This window comes from Crocodylus siamensis, chromosome 5 (genome assembly GCF_052110815.1).
Source record: "Crocodylus siamensis isolate JL-2025a chromosome 5, ASM5211081v1, whole genome shotgun sequence".
In the NCBI taxonomy this organism is placed as follows: Eukaryota; Metazoa; Chordata; order Crocodylia; family Crocodylidae; genus Crocodylus; species Crocodylus siamensis.
This window is the reverse complement of record NC_143399.1, coordinates 78,578,136-78,597,705: the sequence shown is the minus strand read 5'-3', so window position 1 is coordinate 78,597,705 and position 19,570 is coordinate 78,578,136. Positions and strand designations below refer to the sequence as shown.

Sequence of the window (19,570 nt, the reverse complement as noted above, 5' to 3'; positions counted from 1 at the left end):
CCTAAGCCTGCAAAGTGTCTAGGTTCTGTAATACTCAGATATTTCAGTACTTACTCAGGTATGTGTCTAAAGGAATACAGCTCTCCAAGTCATCCATTGGAGATAAGAGTTCACAAATGCTTTCAGCCGTGTGGCCTTCAGGAAATTTACTTTGATCTCCACATTTCTTGAGAATTTCCACACAATCTGATCTTCAGAAATAATAAATACATATCACATGCATACTACTTGAGGCAAACATAAGAAAGTTATTTATTTTAAAAGAAACACATATTTCCCCTCAATTCTTTAAACAGGTAACCACATACAAGTGCACAGGCAACCATGTTTACAGTACAAATCTAGGTTTTACAGGAACTTAGTGCTGAAACATCAATTCTGAACATGGTTGTTTCACAAATGTACCATTAAAAAAACCCAAAAAATAAAACCAAGGATGTGGGACTCTGAGCCGTCATATCAGAAAAAAGAGGCTTTCCTCTTCACTGTTAGTGAGGTCCACCCTCAACTCCATTCCTATAGTCTAGAGGTGTCGCATAAAAGGATGAAAATAGGAAGACTCAAGATAACAGCATTTTGACTGGGCATGGTACTAAATGATACCACCATATTCTTTGTACAGCAGGTATAAACTGTGCTCTCTCAAAGAAAATGAGCAAAACTAAAGAGCAATTAATACATGTAATATGAGAAAAACCAGGAAAAAGGAGTGAGAAATCTAAATGTAAAGGAATTTATTGTGAAGGAGAAAATGGATGGGGACAGCCAATGCTGACGAGAGGAAAACTAGAAGCAGGAAAGAAAATAAAGAGGAAAAGAAGAGGAAAAAAAAAAGAGTACCATATATTTCAGAGAAAAAAGATGAGCATCTAAAAATCACATGAACAAACGGAAAGAGAAAAAAAAAAGAAAAGGTTAATTACTTTTTCTGTATCTGATTGCAATTCCTGCTGCAAGAGTGAAAATGAAAAATAGAATACATATTTGATAAATTAAATTTAGGTATGAGGAACAATTTTTTTACCCTTTTCAAGCACCACGGACATCAATAAAATTGTTAGCTCTTCAGGAATAATGCAAAAAAATAGGTCAAGAAAAGAGGGCCAGAATATTTTAGTTTACAGGAAACTTGAGTCAGATCTAGATATTATTCCAGCTGTAGGAAGGACCTTGAACAAATTCCTCTACTCACTTTCCAGCTTTTTTCCTGTCTTGTCTATTTACATATGTAAAGCAGGGTACACACCCTGAAAAAAGACTTTACAATAAGATTTCTCCATTTATGGGGAACTTGTACTAACTTCATTGTAAGGAATATCAAATGTGCAAGATCATATTTTTTGTGTGTCTGTATTTGTCTTACCAAAATCTTACAAAGTACTTTTTAGTTCACAAGTAAACCATAAACAGCATCTATGAAAATGACTTTTAAATGTACTTACTTGCAGATAATACTTCCTCTAGATTTGCTATGACAAGGTTTAATCTGCAGTGAGCAAGCAATTGCCTTCCACATTTCCGGCTGGCATTTTTTAATATCAAGAACAGGAATATTTATAAATGGCATCTTAATACTTCCTTTCTCCCAAAGCTTCATGTCATTCATAGCTCCTTGGTCTGACTGAGTATTGCAGCTTCTAAAAAGTTCTGTTGGTCTTAAAGAAATCAATGGATATGTAGCATGTTAATTTATATACCAAGAAGTTAAGATTTACTGTATGCAATATATGCTCTACAATTTTGATTTATATTACTAAAGATACATAACAAAGACAAATCACACACAAGCCTTCCACAGGAAAAGTTTTAAATGATTTGAAAAATCTAATAAAATAAGAGCATTAAGAGTAGAATTTTATTACCCTTTGTACATCTGAATGGTGGTTTTCCAGCCACTGAAGTGGGCTTCTTGGTATTTGCATATAGCTGGCATTTCTATTACTTACTATTACTAAGGCAGTGTAGTAGAGGTGTGCAAAAGCGGGCCCTATTTGATTCAGATTCAGCCCGAATCAGGGACAGCGATTCGATTAGTTGATTCGGATCACTGTCCCCGATTCATTTCAGCCGAATCAGAATCTGAACATTGGATGCTTATTCAAAGAATCAGCGATTTGGAAACAGACACGGCTTTAAATGTTTTTTCTACATACCTCAAGGTACCAGCCCAGCTTGTGAAAGCTGCGATGCTGGGGCACATGGAGCGTCCCACAGGAGTGTGGGGGGGCCCTTCACGTGCTTGGCAGCAAACTCGGAAGTGGACTGGAAGTACTTCTGGTCCGCTTCTGGGTCTGCCGGGGAGTGCGCTGGGGGGGGCCCTGCACTTCTGTAAGGTACTCCATGCACCCCAGCATTCATGAGCCACCTGCTACCTAGTAATGTGTACAAAAAACATTTAAAGCTGTGTCTATGTCCAAATCGCCAAATCTTTCCGAATATCTCAACCGATTCGGATAGCTACAATTCGATTCAGAGAGACTAAAGGGTCCCCTGATTCAATTTTGATTCGGAGATTCAGCCACCAAATCAGGCCAAATCTCCACCAAATCAAATTTGGGACTGAAGCTTTGCACAGCCCTACAACCTAGATCTATGCAGAAGCATGCATGTATACTGAGCATGTGTAGTACACTATGCACCGATTGGGCAGGTATGTGGTTACATATATACCCAATTTAAAAAACACTGCAGCTGGACAAATATCCATTACCAGGAGGTATTAGCAACCAGAGCTGAACAATCTCCTTTTTATACATCTAATACCTGACTTGCCCAGGAAGCAGCAAATATGCATTTCAGGCTCATATTATTAAGAAGGGGTGTGGAACCTGTCCCCCTGATTTCACAACACAACATTCCAACAACCATCTATAAGCGTCAAACTGGTTTAAATAGTATTTCAAAATACACAACATCCCATACCAACTTAAAAAAAAAAATCAAAACCAGAACTGTAAAATTCTAGGTTTTCCTTTAGCACAAGTGGAGCTGCAATTAATTTTAAAGACAGTTTTGGCAACTGTATTCCCAGAAGTAGATATATAACTAAATCAATTACAAGTTTGTTGAGGCAGCAATTATTTTTTTATCATCCTGCATGATAAAGAAACAAAAATACTCTACCGAATGGCAAGCTTTTCCAATAAATGTGAATTTTTATTTCAGTCAGTCTCATTATAATAATATTTAACATGTCTCTTGGAAATATGCTTTTGTATTTTTTTAAGTTATTAAAATTTAACGTGTTTTTAAAAAAAGTTCATAAGAAAAGTATGTTAAAAAAATCACCCTTGTATTACAAAACTACTTATGGGAAAAAGACTATATGTAGATTATAAGTCTGGAAAAAACATTTTTACTCAAAGTACAGGAATTCCTTTATAAAATATTTAGTGCATCTCTCCTACCTGTTATTAAAATTAGTGCAGTAAGTTAGATTTCTACAGCCCAGCTGACAAGGTTCTCGTACATCTGCTAAACAGGTCAACATGGAAACTTCAACTGGGTTATACTCACAAAAGCGATCAAATTCTTGCCAACTCTGTGAATTGCCCCAGCTTGTGCTATACAATTTAGTGCATAGTTCCCTGAACAAACAAACAAAGTCAATCAAATGAAAAGAAAAGCAATCATTCAGAAGTTTTACACCAAAAAACAGCTGGCTTTAATCATAAAAGTATAAATTAATGGAAGTTTTGCATTTTGGACCCGCTGAAGGCCTGGAACCAATATGAGAATGAAGACAGACCCCCAAGCTGTTCTCTAGAACCTCAGCCATCAGTCACAAAGAAATGAGTAAATCTCTAGATGGTCATGAAGGAAAATTAAAAATTTGAAACAGGTACATCCAATGCAAAATAATTCTGCCAAACTTTGCAAGAAGCTAAACATTAAATTTAAGGCTAGCATTCCCCTACCCACTTTTATGGATGGATGGTAGGTTCCTTGTCACCTCTGATTTTACCCAAGATGTACTGTTTCAGATTTTGTTCCTTGTACTTGTAGGTGAGGGTTTGAACAGCTGCTTTTGGGGATTCCTTTGGTTAACAAGCACCTGTGAATGCAGGGGACTGGACCTGATGGCCCAGGAAGACCCTTCCAGACTTCCAAAATGAATTTTAGCTCGACTGCTTGTAATCATGTTACTTTCTATATACTTAACTGCCTTGATTATGACAAATATTTACAAAACAGTTTTTAGCTTGGATAATTGCCAACTGTAAATTTGAAGATGGAATTCACAGCCTGCTCAGTATTTGATAGATTTTAAGGTTACAAAGTATATTTTCTCTCATTCGATGATTTAGCTATCAAGCACAGTACACACTTGAAACATTACAACTGATTATGCATTTTTAGTGATTTATATACCATAAAACAATGGTGCCCAACCTTTTCACCCCATTAGCTGGATGGGCAGTGTCTGGTCCAGCCACTGGACTGGATCCAGCCACTGGACTGGATCCAGCCACATGGTGCAGAAGAGCTTGGGGGATTGGGGTGGGGGAGGGAGGGAGGAGTGCAGTCTTGGGGGTGGAGGTGCAATGTGGCCCTGATTCAGCCATGCAGGTTTTAGGAATTTGGCAGCAGAGGAGGAGTGGAGCTATTAATTGCCACTGCCCCTCCTCTGGCAAATTTCCCAACTTAAGGGGAGCCCTACAGGCCAGATGCCATGGCTTCACAGGCTGGATGTGGCCCACAGGCCAGGGGTTCTGCATCCCTGTCATAAACCACTGAACAGCTGTATTTCACTGATGAAAACCATAAAGATACTGACCTACAAGTGGAAGTATTTGCTTTAGAACAGCAATGCAATTTAGCCCCATCAAGGCCTGTTGAAGGAGGAGGATGCACAGTGACTCCAGGGTGAACAGACCTTGAACTCTCAAGAAAACATTGCCAGAGGGGATCCTGAGGCAGAGGCATCGTTTTGCAGCCTTCTATAAGTCCATCAACAATTTCAAGTTCTGTTTTCATTGACATTAGAATCCTTTTACAAGCAGTCTGGCAGACATAATCTTCTGCTCTGTCACAGCAGTACAAACCTAATATCCAAACAAAAGTAAAAATGATCTACTATTGACCGGCATAATGGCAACAAAATACACCACAGTTTTGCTTTCCATTAAAATATAATAACACTTCTATAAAAAATAATAATATACTTCAACTTCTATAATAAAATCAAGAGCAATGACAAACATTTTTTTCATTTTAAATGCTAACTGATAGAACTGTCAAAGGAAAAAAAGAAGTGGTTATGGCAGGGGCAGGCAAAATGCGGCTCACGGGCTAGATGCGGCCCACCAGACCATCCTGTCTGGCCTGTGAGGCCCCTAAAAAATTTAGAAAATTTATATTTATCTGCCCCGGCTGCCTGTCATGCGGCCCCGATGGCTTGCCAAAACTCAGTAAGTGGCCCTCCTCCTGAAATAATTGCCTGTCCCTGGGTTAGGGTATTAATAAATATATCATAACTATCAATAAAAACCTCCCAAAAATTATCATTGTATATTAGATTCTATACAAAACATTTTCGATGCATTACTTCTCTGATTATGAAGTTTATGGAAAACTTAAGCTTCTTTACTTACTATCTGTAGGATTTCTCATTGGATATGATTGTGTGTAGTTATTCACACAGTGTATTAACTGAGGGCTAATAGCAGCACAGTAATTTTCAACTGCTTTAATTTGTGAAGGACCAGGGGAGGAATCTGTCCGGAAAATTGCTTGACAATATTCTCGGCAGTTTGTATGATGACCTGCATAACTGCAGCAAACTGATCCCACTAAAAAACAGAAAAAAAGAAAAAGGAAAAACAGAATTATGTATCCTGAACATAGAAACACAGACCATATATATTTTATAGCACAATTCACTTATAGACTTGACCGATAGCCAAGCTAATATTGGAAAGCCAGTATTAGAAAGAAAAAAACAACTTCTTATCAGCAACACTAAAAACATTGCAACTGTAAGAATGCGTGTCCTTACAGCAGGCAAATGAGGCCAATATTTTCTGTTTTGCTTAGCAACCTCTGCAGCCAGACCTGAATGCAAAAGTGCTTTCATGAAATGTATGTGTGTATGTATATATATATATATAAAATCTTGAATACAGTCATATGTGCCCCATGGTATAACTTAAATACAACATAAATGAAAGTTATAATTTATAAATTTTATGTTTATAAAATAAAAATACTCAAAATAGCACCTGACCTCTAATTCAAAAGCAAAGGAATAAAATTCACATAATTAAATACAGACACTTCCTGAAAATTATTGTGTAATTTTTATGTGACATTTATTCTTCCCCTCCACAATTCAAAAAGGATGTGGAGAAGCTTGAGAGAGTCCAGAGGAGAGCCATGCGCATGATCAGAGGTCAGGAAAACAGATCTTACGATGACAGGCTGAGAGCCATGGGACTCTTTAGCCTGGAAAAGCGCAGGCTCAGGGGTGATCTGATGGCCACCTATAAGTTTATCAGGGGTGAACACCAGGATCTGGGGGAACGTTTGTTCACCAGAGCGCCCCAAGGGATGACGAGGTCGAACGGTCACAAACTCCTGCAAGACCGTTTCAGGCTGGACATAAGGAAGAATTTCTTTACTGTCCGAGCCCCCAAGGTCTGGAACAGTCTGCCAGCGGAGGTGGTTCAAGCACCTACATTGAACACCTTCAAGAGTAAATTGGATGCTTATCTTGCTGGGATCCTATGACCCCAGCTGACTTCCTGCCCTTTGGGCAGGGGGCTGGACTCGATCTCCCGAGGTCCCTTCCAGCCCTAATGTCTATGAAATCTATGAAATCCTTTTCCTGCTGCATAAATTTTTCTATCAAGACATCTGCAACATGAAAATATTTTGGTTGATCAGTTTCACCACTGCTTGTTGTTTAATTGTTTTTTTTTTTTACTTTAAATAAAACAGGAAGAAATAAAGTAAACAATTAACTTCTAAGCAAGCATTCATAGGTACCTCAAAATAAATCAGAGACAATAAAAGAGATATACACATATGTATCTAAATTTTAACATAATAAAAGCCTTAGTGTGTCCATCTGTGTCTCTATCCATAATGCTCTGGACCAAATGTGCATGCACCGCTGAGAGGGTGTGCACCAATTGGCTGCGAGGGCCCAGAGCACTGCAGAGAGAGGGGGCGAGGGAGCCACCACCACCCCCAACAGCAGCTGGCAGGGAGGGGGAGGCAGCAGTGGCAGAGAAGAGGGGAGGAAGGGAGGGAAGGAGGGGAGAGGGAATGGGAAGGAGGGGTTTCTTATGACAGTGCCCCCCTACTGCTGCCGCATCTCCCCCCTGCAACAGCCAGCAGAGAGGGGAAGGCAGCAGGCAGGGAGGGAGGGAGGAATGCAAGTTATGTGCTGCCAGGTGTTGGTGGCTGCTACTGCGTGCAAGCTCCCCTTCCCCCTCTTCCTGGAAGCTGCTGGCAAAATGGGGTGGATTGACGGGGCGGGGGGGGATGTACGGGGCCGCACTGGGAGCAGTGGGGGAAGGGACCCATGAGGCCAGCCGCAGGGGGTGGAGAGGAACATGGGGGGGTGGGGGGGCGACACACACGAATGGGGCCGGAGGATAACATAATCCTGCAAACCCTTAAGATTTTATTTTAGTTACATGAATAGTCCATATAATTTCTGAGGAACTACTCATGGATTATAAATACATGCTTATGCTAACTTCTCATGTGGGAGAAGAGGAGAGGAAGACACACAGACAAAGAAAATAAAAATGGAGAAAAATATAAATATTAATAAATACAACCGTAAAAAATATACTTACTTTCATTTCTATTAATACAACTAAAAAGTGCATTCTGAAAACAAAACAAAATATAAAATAATTAGTGAAAACAAATTTAAATTTGGCAATTTATTAACATTTTATGAATACCACTTTGTTAAAAATAGTAAAAAAAATACTCTTAAATTCTATCTAATAAACAAATGAAAACAAGTTTTCATTTTCCATAAATGAAAGAGGATGTGTAAAAGACCATTTATCACCACAAATTCTTTTATTTATTTATTTATTTATTTATTTTTATATATATATATATATATATATATATATATATTTCTCATGAACTTAATCAAGTAGCTAGAGAGATCTTTATGAACTACTGCAAAGATAAAATGAAGATGTACAAACATAAAGCGTTAATGGTTACAGTTGAGATTCCATTAGAAATCAGTGGGAGTTCAACTTGTATATGGCCCTTAGCAAATCATAACCCTGGAAGGCAAAAGGAAGTACAAAAAGCTGGAGATTTTCACCAAATGAAAAAAAGACACAGGTATATATGACCAATAAGAAAGAATTGGTTGTAAATGTGAATGTGATAAGAAACTTGGGAAGAAGTGATCATAACATGCTATGATCAAGATTCTAAGAAAGGGAAGGGATGAGTCTAGCAAAACAAGAATAAAAGACCTCAAGAAGGGCAGATTTTAACCAACTCTGAGAAACAGACATGGGTAGATAGATTGGAGGATAAAGGGGTCCAAGAATATTGGAAGCCCAGCAAAAATCAATTCCACCACAGTGGAAAAATTAGAAAAAACACAGAAGATGCTTAATTCTATCCATCTATTCATCTGCTGCTTCTACAGACCTTGAATTCTTAAACTGACTGAACACCAGAACTCCTTAATGAAAACCACATGATGTATTAATTTTACTAATTACAAAATAAAGTTATCAGGCAAAAAAAAACCTTGATGTTGATGACAAATATCAAGTACTTGGAACTGAAGGGATGCAAATGAAGCCAGCAAAAGAAATAACTTGTCAAGACACTGATTTCTTCACTCTGCATTGTTCATTCAAATATGAACATATTAAAACACAAGCATAGGAAAGGGCCCACTCCCTCACTGGGTCCCAATATCATTCACTATGACGTCAATTTATTACAAAGTTCACTTTTTTTCCTGAAGAACATTGTAAAATGAAGTTCTGCATGGTTATACATAAAATGATTTAGACAAAAAAGTAGAGAAACATAAGAATTGCCATTTATTGAATCAGACCATAGGTCCATCTTGCCCAGTATCCTGTATCACACAGTGGCAGAGTGGATGCTGAAAGGGAAAGTGAACTAGGTATGACCAGAGGTTTTCCCCACACTGTTCCTCTCTCACCTGCAGCTTCCAGCATTTAAGATCCAATAAGTTCTGGTTCAATGACTGTACCCCTAATTCCTGTGGCTCAATATTTATTGGTGCCCCTTTCATCTAAAAATTTCTCCAATCCCTTTTTGCAGAATTTCTGCTCTGCAAGCGTTAAACCATATGATTAAAATCCCTGCACAGTATATCCCAACAACAAGAATTGTTGCAACCTTACAAGATAAAAATGAAGGATCCCGCAAATTGCACAATTCAGACCGCTTGGAATTCAGTCTCTGGTAAAACTGTTCTAATTAAAGTATGAATCTTTTACAACACAAAGAAGGCTCACTGAACATACTCTATCTAAGCAAAGAGAAAATGGCATAAGAAGGAATTTACAGCTTTTCTGAAAGTTGGACCTGCAAAAGGAGGCATCCTTTCTGAACCAATGGCTTTCTGTGGTGGTTTGCTGCTGCTCATTTTATGAAATTTGTAAACTACACTGATTCTGAAAAAATTATGGACTTAATATAAGAATGCGCGTCTATTATCTCCTCCCTGACCATCATACTAACACCATTCATCACAGGATCATAGAAAAGTAGGGCTAGGAGAGACCTCAGAGAGTCATTTAATCCAGTCTTCCGCTCAAGGCAGGATTTTCCAGCCAAGGATCTGTCCAACCTGCTCCTTGAAAATTTTCAAGAATAGATATTCCACAGTTTCCCTAGGTAATTTGTTCCAATGCTTGACTGCCCTCATAATTAGAAAGTTCCTCCTAATATACCAACCTAGTTGCCTCTGCTGTGGCTCAAGGCCATTGTTCCTAGTCCTGTTCCCTACGGCCACAGAGAAAAGACCATCTTCACCCTAACAGTTTTCAAATACCTGAAAGGTGATTATCAAATCCCCCCTCAGTCTTCTCTTCTCCAAACTAAATTGTCCTTGGTCGTTCAGCCTTTCCTTATAAGTCTTGCTTCCCAGGCCCCTAATCACTCTTATCACTCTGTGCTGATTCTCTCCAATCTGTCCATATCCTTCTTGAAGCATGGGGCCCAAAACAGGACACAGTGCTCCAGGTGAAATCTCATCAGTGCTGAACAGAGCAGAAGAATCACTTCTCTTGATTTGAAAGTGACACTCCTGTTAATGCAACGCAGTATGCACTTGGCTTTTTTTTTTTTTTTTTTTTTGCGCGAGAGTACACTGTTGGCTCATATTCTGGTCCATGTTGGCTCATATTCTGGTCCACTCTAACCCCAGGTCTTTCCCTGCAGCAGTGGAGCCCAGCCAATCATCCCCCAGTCTGTATTTGTACATGCAAGTATTCAGTCGTAAGTGCAAGTCTTTGCATTTGTCCTTGCTGAATCTCATCTGGTTGATCAGGGACCATTCTTCCAGTCTATCCAGGTCATTCTGGAACCTAGCCCTAACCTCCAGAGTGTCTGCGACTCCACCAAAGATGGTGTCATGCACAAATCAATCCCACCATCCAAATCACTAATGAAGATATTAAACAGTAGCAGACCCAGAACAGACCCCTGTGGAACCCCACTCGATGCCTCCTCCCAGCTAGACATTTAGCCATTGATGACTACTCATTAAGCATGATGATCCAATCACTTATGTATCCACATTACAGTACAGCCATCTAGTCTCTAGATCCTTACCTTGTTAAGCTGACATGCAACGTCCTGGGAAGATGCAGGATTCTCTTTTCAAACTGGCTGAACAAGAGCTTATTTCTCAAATTTAGAAAAATGGAATACAGTAGGGGTGCATCAATAAAGATTTTCTTGGCCGATACCAATAGCCAATTATTCACCAGGTGTATCGGCTGATTGAATACATTAACTGATTTACAAGAGCACAGCCTAGCAGCATAGAAAGCAGAGCCCTTCAGGTAAGTCTGTGCAGGGGAGGGGGCATATGGGGGGGGGAGGGGGAATCAGAGATCCCTGCTAACTACCAGCAGGAAGTACGTATATCTGGATTGTTCCACTAGGATCATGAACAAAACAAGTTACAAACTGAACTGAGAGGTCCAGAAACCTGATATTTACTTACTATGATTTCCAAGATCAAGCATTATGGTTTCTATATAAATCTTCCTTAACAATGTTATTTCATGCTGAGGCCTGAGCTGCAAGTCCAAACATTTTTTCCCATTGTATTTTCTACAACCTAGCAGAACAGTTCAATTCTGACATTTATTCCTCAATGTTGAAATTAACAGTCAGAGGCTGGACTTTGACTTGGAAGACAGTTCTTATATTTTACTTTATAGTGGCAAAAGTCTGTTTCTTCTCCCCATGGTCAGAAATACATTTATTGTGTAAATAAAACTAGATGATGCAGTTATTTTACAGTATCACCAAGAGAAGCACAATTCTTACCTCAAAATGGTCATCATAAATTAACTTCATGAATTCTTGATAACTACTAGATAAGAAATTTATCAACAATCCAAACAAGCCCCATAAGTTACCAAAGAGATCTATTCAAAGCAATATATGTAAACTATATAAAAATTCAAAAGCCTGTCAGTTTTACTGAATATTATAGCAACATAAAAATGACTGATACCATCCAAGTTTTAATTTCACTCTCCATTCCTAAACTAAGTACAGAGAGTCAAAAAAGCCTGAGGCTGAATCAATTCAATCTTTGCAGTTCAATAAACCGATTTAACCTAAATCAATTAAGTCTGATACTACATCCATCCAAGTTGATCTTAAACAGGTTTTGGCCACTTTGAAAGTGGTTTATGTGCACTGAACTTCTGTTGTGTTACAGATCTGAACCAGTTTCTGATCCCTTATACTGGTTTGTATGTAATTTATGTCCCTAGCCCAAAAGTTTAACTATTGTTAGTTTTAATATTCAGTCCCAAGTACACTGGAGCAGCTCCTACTGCCTCCATAGGTTTCCTTTTCATCACTGCTGATACAAAATTCCCTACAAACTAATGCTGTACCATCACTCTTCATTTCAGCCTTGTGAATGGCAAATTTTACATCCGTTTCAGTTCAAATCCTGCATCTTTATGTCCTTCACAAAACCAAGCAAGGGAGCTAACGAAGCACAGAACTTGTAAGGGGGTGCATGTAGGTTGAATCATCATCCTATAGATACAAAGTGAAAGCAGAGCAGTGGTTGCTACTGAAGTGTCAAGACTGTCATTGTGTATTTGAAACTTCTTTACGCTTATTGTGAGTGCAGAAAGACCAATGGATCTCATACGTTGCTCCATACCCAGGGCACCGAGGTGCAGCACTCTGGAACTACCCTTAAGTGGGCACTGCAAACTAATCAGGTAGCCTTGGCTAGGGAACGTCATTCACACAAACCAACACTCTTACAAATAGGTTACAATAAGGTAATAAAATTGTCAGGAGAATAGGTCCTTTAGAACTTTTAGATTCCATCCACACAATAAATTTTCATTATTTGTAATAATTTAGACTCACGGTTGGCTCATACACAAGATAGCAGAATTCTTTTTGATAACCATGGCAGCTGCTCATATTTTTTCCCTGCAAAAGACCTATACTAGTGTATGGTTGACTTCATATAACTAGGTAAGCACCCTTTTTTTTCCCCTCACAAGACACACAAAACACCTTGTCCATGTAACCAGGTGGGATAATTCTCCTTCCTTCCCACATTCTGGGAAACAAGAGCGTCACAAAGTATATTGCCCCATGAAGCAATGGAATTGCTCTGTCTGCAGCTGGGAGTTGAACATCCAGTTTCCCAGAAAAGCACTTATACAAGCAATTAATCCACATGGAAGGAACAGATGTAGAAATACATTTATGATGTCATAGAAGTTGCCACATGGTTACAAGCTGAACTGCATTATTTTTAAATTAAGCTGACCATGTTCCAACCATTGTCACTTGGTTTAGAAGAGCTATTAAGCATGGATTTTGTAGTAACTGATTAGAAACAAGCTCACCATCAGCAATCGCAAATAATACTTCAGTTGCAATCAGACAACTTTTCTGACATCACAGCCATCCTTCCTAATCCCCATGTATCATATAAACACTATTAAAGTTTGATGATAACAGCAAAGTCTTAGAGGGAAATGTTTGAAGGCAAAGGAAAGCATAGCATACAGACATACAGTAAAAGCTCTGTTATCCAGCACCCCCCTGGAATGGGGGATGCTGGATAACAAAATATGCTGGTTAACTGAGTGACCCGAGCCACCACTTCTCCCGCTGCGTCTGGGGCATCCCACCGTTCCTCCTGCGGCATCGCCACCCCTTCTGCGCGGCCCGCAGGGAGGCAGGCCCCACACAGCCCTGCACAGTCTGTTATGTCCCCAGGTCATGGGGGCTCAGCAGTGCAGGCTGCTTTGCCCCGGGCCACAGGGGCTTGACAAACCGGAAGTGCCACGGTGAGCACTTATGGTTTCACTTTATCTTACAAGCCAGCATGCCAGTTAATTGAGCATCCTGTCTTGTAAGATGCTGGTTAACAGAACTTTTACTGTAGATGGAAAAAGAAAAGAAAAAAAGATGACACAAGAAGAAGGAGCATAAAAACCTAATAGGAAGTACCTCATTTAGGATGAACTAAATCCCCTGATCTGATCAGGAAAATGAGAAAGTATACAAAGAAAATTGAGTCTCCATTTTCAATTTACGGAGAACATATGAAATAGTTACAGAGGGCGCCCCATCCATGTGTAGCGAAGATACTCCGATGTGCTGTAATTACAGTGTCAGGGAACAGACTCGATTAATCTATACTGAAATTAATAGTCAGAGTTAATTAATCAACTTCAGCATTCCCACACTGAAAAATGGCAGCCGGAGCTCATTTGATAGCTTTAGTTAAAGTGCCCCCACTGCCATTTTTCAGCACGGGGATTCTGATGCATGTGATGCTCTGGGCACTTTAATTAAAGTGGCTCTCAGAGCCACTCTAATTAAAGCATACCCCACCCCCCCCCACCAGCCAGCATATGTATAAATGCCTAGACTGGAAAACCTCAATTTGAAAAAATGAAAAATATATATTCAGTTTGAAAAAAAAAATTATGCTTCCATTTCAGTTTTTCTACATTTTTCCTTTAAGGGCATAAAAATGAAACTGCAATACTTTCCATCAACATAGCATAACAACATCCGATGGGAGGACTAAGATTCACCAAAAGCATACAAGATCAGTAACAATGGCTGCTGACAGGTGTCGGGAGGGCGGGGAAAAAAACCAAAAAAGCATTTTACCGGAAGCAGCAGTGCATTAGTTTGACCTAGCTCTGATGCATCTGTATAGTTCGAGCATTTTAGTGGGGCTTTTTGGAACTTTATCTAATAGCTGATTCAATCAGCTATTAGATAAAAGTACATAAGTGGGGTGCATCAGGATCTGGAGGAATGTCTGTTCACCAGAGTACCCCAACAGATAACAAGGACTAATGGTCCTAAACTCCTCCAAGACCGTTTTAGACTGGACATAAGGAAAAATTTCTTTACTGTCTGAGCCCCCAAGGCCTGGAATAGACTCCCTCCAGAAATGGCGCAGGCACCTACTCTGGACTTATTCAAGAACCATTTGGATGCTCATCTTGCTGGGATCCTTTGACCATAGCCGACTTTCTGGCCAAGCAGGGGGCTGGACTTGATCTTTAAGGTCCCTTCCAGACCTAACATCTATGAAATCTATGAAAAGGGCCCAAAAAGCCCCATTGAAGTGCCCAATATATAGAGGTGTTGGGCGAGCCAGGTCCAAATAATGCAATGCATCTTCTTAGCATGCACTGGGGCTCAGTGTAGAGGCACATGGAGTTTGAAGTCAAGTGCCATTTTGTTTTTGGATAGGGATAGAAGTTGCGTGTAAACTGGTTAAGTCATTAGCAACTGGTTTAAACCTGTAACAGAACAAAAGTTCAGTGCAAATTAACCAGTTACAAAATGGCTGAAACTGGTTTAAGATAAACTTGGTCGAATGTAGTATCAGACTTAACAGATTTGGATCAAACTAATTTATGAAACTTCTGTCCCACCCCTTCCTGGTTTCAAGTTAAAGCAGAGTCCCCCAGCATGCTTTCCAGCAGAGAAGGGTTGAGGGGGGAAGGAAGCAGGGACTGCCCCCCCCCCTGCAAACCTCAACTGGGGTCTGGGGCCAGGGAGGGGGGTTAACCTCCCTTCCCCCCAAGTTTAGAGCTGCCTTGCCCTGCTAAACTTACTGAAAGTTACTGCTGGCTGTGACTGTGGACTACAAATCCCAGAGGCATCTGGAAACAGGAAGAGGAAGTGATGAGCAACCCTGCAGAGTTCTGCTGCTGTGATTCTGGACTGCAAACCCTGGAGAGCTCAGGGGCAGCAGGAAGAAAAAGCGAACACACAGCCCATGCTGGCTATGTGCCAGAGTGCTGTGTTCTGGCACCACCCCCCCAGCTTCTGGCCAGAGCAACTGCAGGCATGTGGCAGCATTTCCTAAATCAAAATTGAATGCATGTCCAGTTGTTTCTTAATTTAATCTCCGCAATTTAGACTAACCTGCAAAGACTGAATGAATTCAGCCTCGGGCTTTCCGACTGTCTATACTTAGGCTTTATGTTCAACACTGAGAAGTGCTCCATCTGGCAAGGAAAAATGTGCTCCATCTGGTGAGGAAAAATCTGCAACAAACTTACAGGCTCACTGGGGCTATGCTAGCTAGCACCACATCCAAAAGAAACCTGGGGGTCATAAAATGAATAGGAGCCACCAGTTTGATGCTACAGTTAGCAGAACAAACAATATGCTGGTATGTATCAACTGGTGCATGTCAAGCAAAACTAAGAAAATTATTCTCCCGCTCTACTCGGCATTGGTGAGGCCACAACTGGAGTACTGTGTCCAGTTCTGGGTGCCACACTCCAAAAAGGATGCGAGTCCAGATAAAAGCCACTTGTATGATTAGACGCCTAAAAAGGCAAGCTGTACAAGGAAAGGCTGACAGGTAAGGGACTGTTTAGCCTAGAAAAGAGAAGACTTTGGGGGGATTTGGTGGCAGTTTATAAATATATCAGGGGTGAGCATCAGGGGCTAGGCAAATAACTATTCACCAAAGCACCCCAGGGGAAAACCAGGAGCAACAGTTAAACTCCTAGAAGAAGGTTTCAGACTGGATATAAGGAAAAACTTCTTCACAGTTCATGTGACCAGACTCTGGGATAGACTCCCGGGGGTGGAGGGGGATGCAGGCACCCACCCTGGAGATCTTTTAAAGAAGACTGGACGCACAACTTACTGGGGTTATTTGGCCCCAGCAGTCTTTCCTGCCCACAGCAGGAAGCCTGGACCCACTGATCTCATGTGGTCCCTTCCAGCCTTAAACTTCTCTGAATCTATGTCTGTAAGCAGCCAAAGATACTCCTTTTGTTTCATAAAAAGGTCTCTATTGATAAAAACAGCTGAGCTAAACAATTACAAATATAAGTAAGTTTTATTCTGCAGAGAAAGTGCCTTATTTCCCCTATCGTGCCCTACCAAATCTCTCCATGTACTATCAGAAACTCTTTAAATCTTTTTTTTGGCCAGTACTGCAGGACCTAACTGGTTTCGCTCTTTTTGGAGCTCATCAGCTGCAGGTAACGGCTTAGTAAAGTTGTCATGGTCAACATTTAAAAAAACAAAAAAAACAAAAAAAAAGAAAGGATTCATTTGTATTAGAAGACTTTTACATAATGAACACGTTTTCCCTTCAAGACTGTTGTCATATGTGTCTTAAATTCAAAACAGTAGGTAAAAGAGTTTCTGTAGCAGGTTGTCAGTTCATATAACAATCTTTATTACAGTAGGCATACTTGCCCCAGACGATACAACATAAACCATCAATCAGCAACCAAATAAATACATAAACAATTAAGGGTTAACTGGCACCCTGCATTTTTTTCCGAGCCCTGAAAGAGTATCCTGGCTTGACACTGCAGCCTCTAGCCACGCAGTCTTTTCTCTCCCCCCCTAGCTCTCTTCCCTGGGAGATTTTAACTTCCTCTGCAGCAGTCAATTATTCTCATCAGCTACCCTAAACCTCTGCAATAATCTTCTTAACACCTGTGGCTGGGCTACAACCCCTGAGGCATGTAGCCTGCTACAGTTACCTTTTTAACAGAATCACTTCTGTACTCTAGTATTGAAACTCACAGGTAAGATCCTGGTTTTCTCTGATTTAAAAAAAATCCCCAAGTTACAGTTAAAAAAAAGTAACCTCAAATCCACATTTGTCCATGATTAAAATGAAACACTACTACACACATACACACAAGTGGCATTTCATTTAAATCATGGGAAAATGTGGATTTGGGTGTTTTTTTGTTTTTGTTTTTCTGAAAACTGAGGATTTTTTTAAATCAGAGAAAACCTGTATCCCTACTGATCACTATCATGGTGTCTACTACAGGTGCACCAATAAAGATTTCCTTGGCCAATACCAATGGGTGTTTATCATTAACAAGCCATATCATCCAATGCAGCCTTGCAACTTGAAGAGCGGCATCTGACCGGTAAGTCTGTGTGGGTGAAGTGGCATGGAGGGGCAGATCAAGGCCCTTCACAGTGATAGAGGGAGGCAAGGACCAGGGCTAGAGCAGGCACTGCCAATTCACAGCAGTGAACATGACCAGGGGCCAGAATCAGGACAGACCTGCGGATGGCTCGCCTGAAGGTATGGGGGGTGAGGGGGGGAGTGAAGGCGGACAGCCGCCCACTGCTGCACATACCCCCAGGGGAAGCCTGGGGGGCATGTGCCCCATGGATTTGTGCATGTGGCAAGGGTGATCTGCCCGCTGCAGGCTATGGTTGCACCAACCTCTTCCCAACGGGAGGAATGGGTTTTGAGTGGGGCAGCCAGCGGCAGCACTGGGAAGGGTGGCTACAAGGTAGGCTACGGCCACCCCAAAATTCCCCATAGCCACCCCTCCCAGTGCCACTACTGCCCACCCCCACCTGCCTCGAGCGCAGCCCCAGCCCAGTCCCCCCCACCAGGAAGAGGTTGGCACAGACCCTGGCCCCAAGCCCACATCAGGCAGCCTGTCTTCACACTGTGCACAAATCTGGGGGGACACATGCCCCCCCCATGCCTCCCCTGGGGGTGCACACAGTGACAAGGAGCCACCCAGCCCTTGCCGTGCCCCTTCTCCACCCTCCCACACCCCCTGGACAAGCCGCCTACAGGTCCATCTTGCTTCCAGCCCTGGGGTCGCATTCACTGCCCTGGATGGGCAGAGCCCTACCTCACCTCACTCACCATGAGGGCCTCAATCTGTCCCCCCCGACATCCCTTCCCTCCCACAGACTTACTGACCAGACACTGTTCTCTAAACTGCTGGGCTGCATTCCTGGCCACATGTACGCAGCATCTGTGCACATACGTGCAACACTTATCAGTGACATTACTGGCTACACCGCCCAAGAAACAGCAGATTGCCAATAATGTTAATGTTCCTTTTATCGGTGCTAATTCAATATGCAACCAATATATTGGTGCATCTCTTGTATCTATGTTACATTTACTTTAAGTTGGTATAGTTACTTACATAAGCAAGCCATAGAAAAGCTGTCTTTTAGCTTGTAAAATACAAGCTTTCTGCATTTCTGACATGGGGCCTTCAGCCAGATTGCAAAAATTTTGTATGTAGAACCTAACCAATTAAGAATAGGTTTGGGTATTTGACTGATCAAAAAAATATAATAAAATATTGTCAAATAATGATCATATATTTTGAGCACTCTCTTATTAAAACAAATGAAGAGAAAGGCTCTAATCTTCAGTAGGTTAGCTGTTTTTGCCAATTAAACAAATAACTTATTGTGAAATAATAAAATTAAATTCTAAAAGATTGCAAGAAATTTTTATACCTACCAATATTAGGTAAATGTAATCATAAATGATATTCAAGACTCAACAGTTCTTCTTTTCCATGGCTTTTACCCCCAAAACCCAAGGTCAGGCCAAACAGCTATAAAATTTTTTTAAAAACCCCCACCAAACCCCACAGAAATAAAACTCAAGTAACAACTACAAAAGACAAGAGCCCATTTAAAAAAAATGTGGTTATGCTATGTAGGTAGCAGGCCAACTCTTCAAGAATACTGGTGTTTGCATTTCCATTTGGAGATGTCTGCAGTCACAGCAGATGGCAACTTGGAGAAGCTTTTCTATGCTGCTGGGTTTAGTTCTTTCCTCAGCAGAGAGGAGTTTCCGCATCCACACACAATGGAAAGGGGTAGGAGGCTGGAGAAAAGCAGGGCAGGCCTGTGTGGGGAGGAAGAGAAGGGGCTGACTCCTATAGTATTAAGGGGGCAAGAAGCCTTCATTCCTGCCCTTCCTTAACAGATGACAATATAATGCAATAAAAAGGGTCGGCAATAAAAACAGTACAATGGCACTCTCACCTTCATGGAATATTTGACTTTTTTGCAGCCA

At 40.9% G+C, this 19,570-nt stretch overlaps 1 protein-coding gene across 1 annotated transcript in view; it reads right to left on the bottom strand.

Moving 5' to 3' along the window:
* RECK (reversion inducing cysteine rich protein with kazal motifs) overlaps positions 1–19,570 on the bottom strand; it is a 118,931-nt gene that overhangs the window by 44,126 nt on the left and 55,235 nt on the right. The window contains exons 7-12 of the mRNA XM_090049344.1: positions 7,809–7,842; positions 5,595–5,792; positions 4,778–5,045; positions 3,408–3,587; positions 1,443–1,655; positions 55–191 (exon numbers count right to left, since the gene is read on the bottom strand). Of these exons, the coding sequence (XP_089905470.1) occupies positions 55–191; positions 1,443–1,655; positions 3,408–3,587; positions 4,778–5,045; positions 5,595–5,792; positions 7,809–7,842 (1,030 nt within the window). The remainder of the gene's footprint in view (positions 1–54; positions 192–1,442; positions 1,656–3,407; positions 3,588–4,777; positions 5,046–5,594; positions 5,793–7,808; positions 7,843–19,570) is intronic.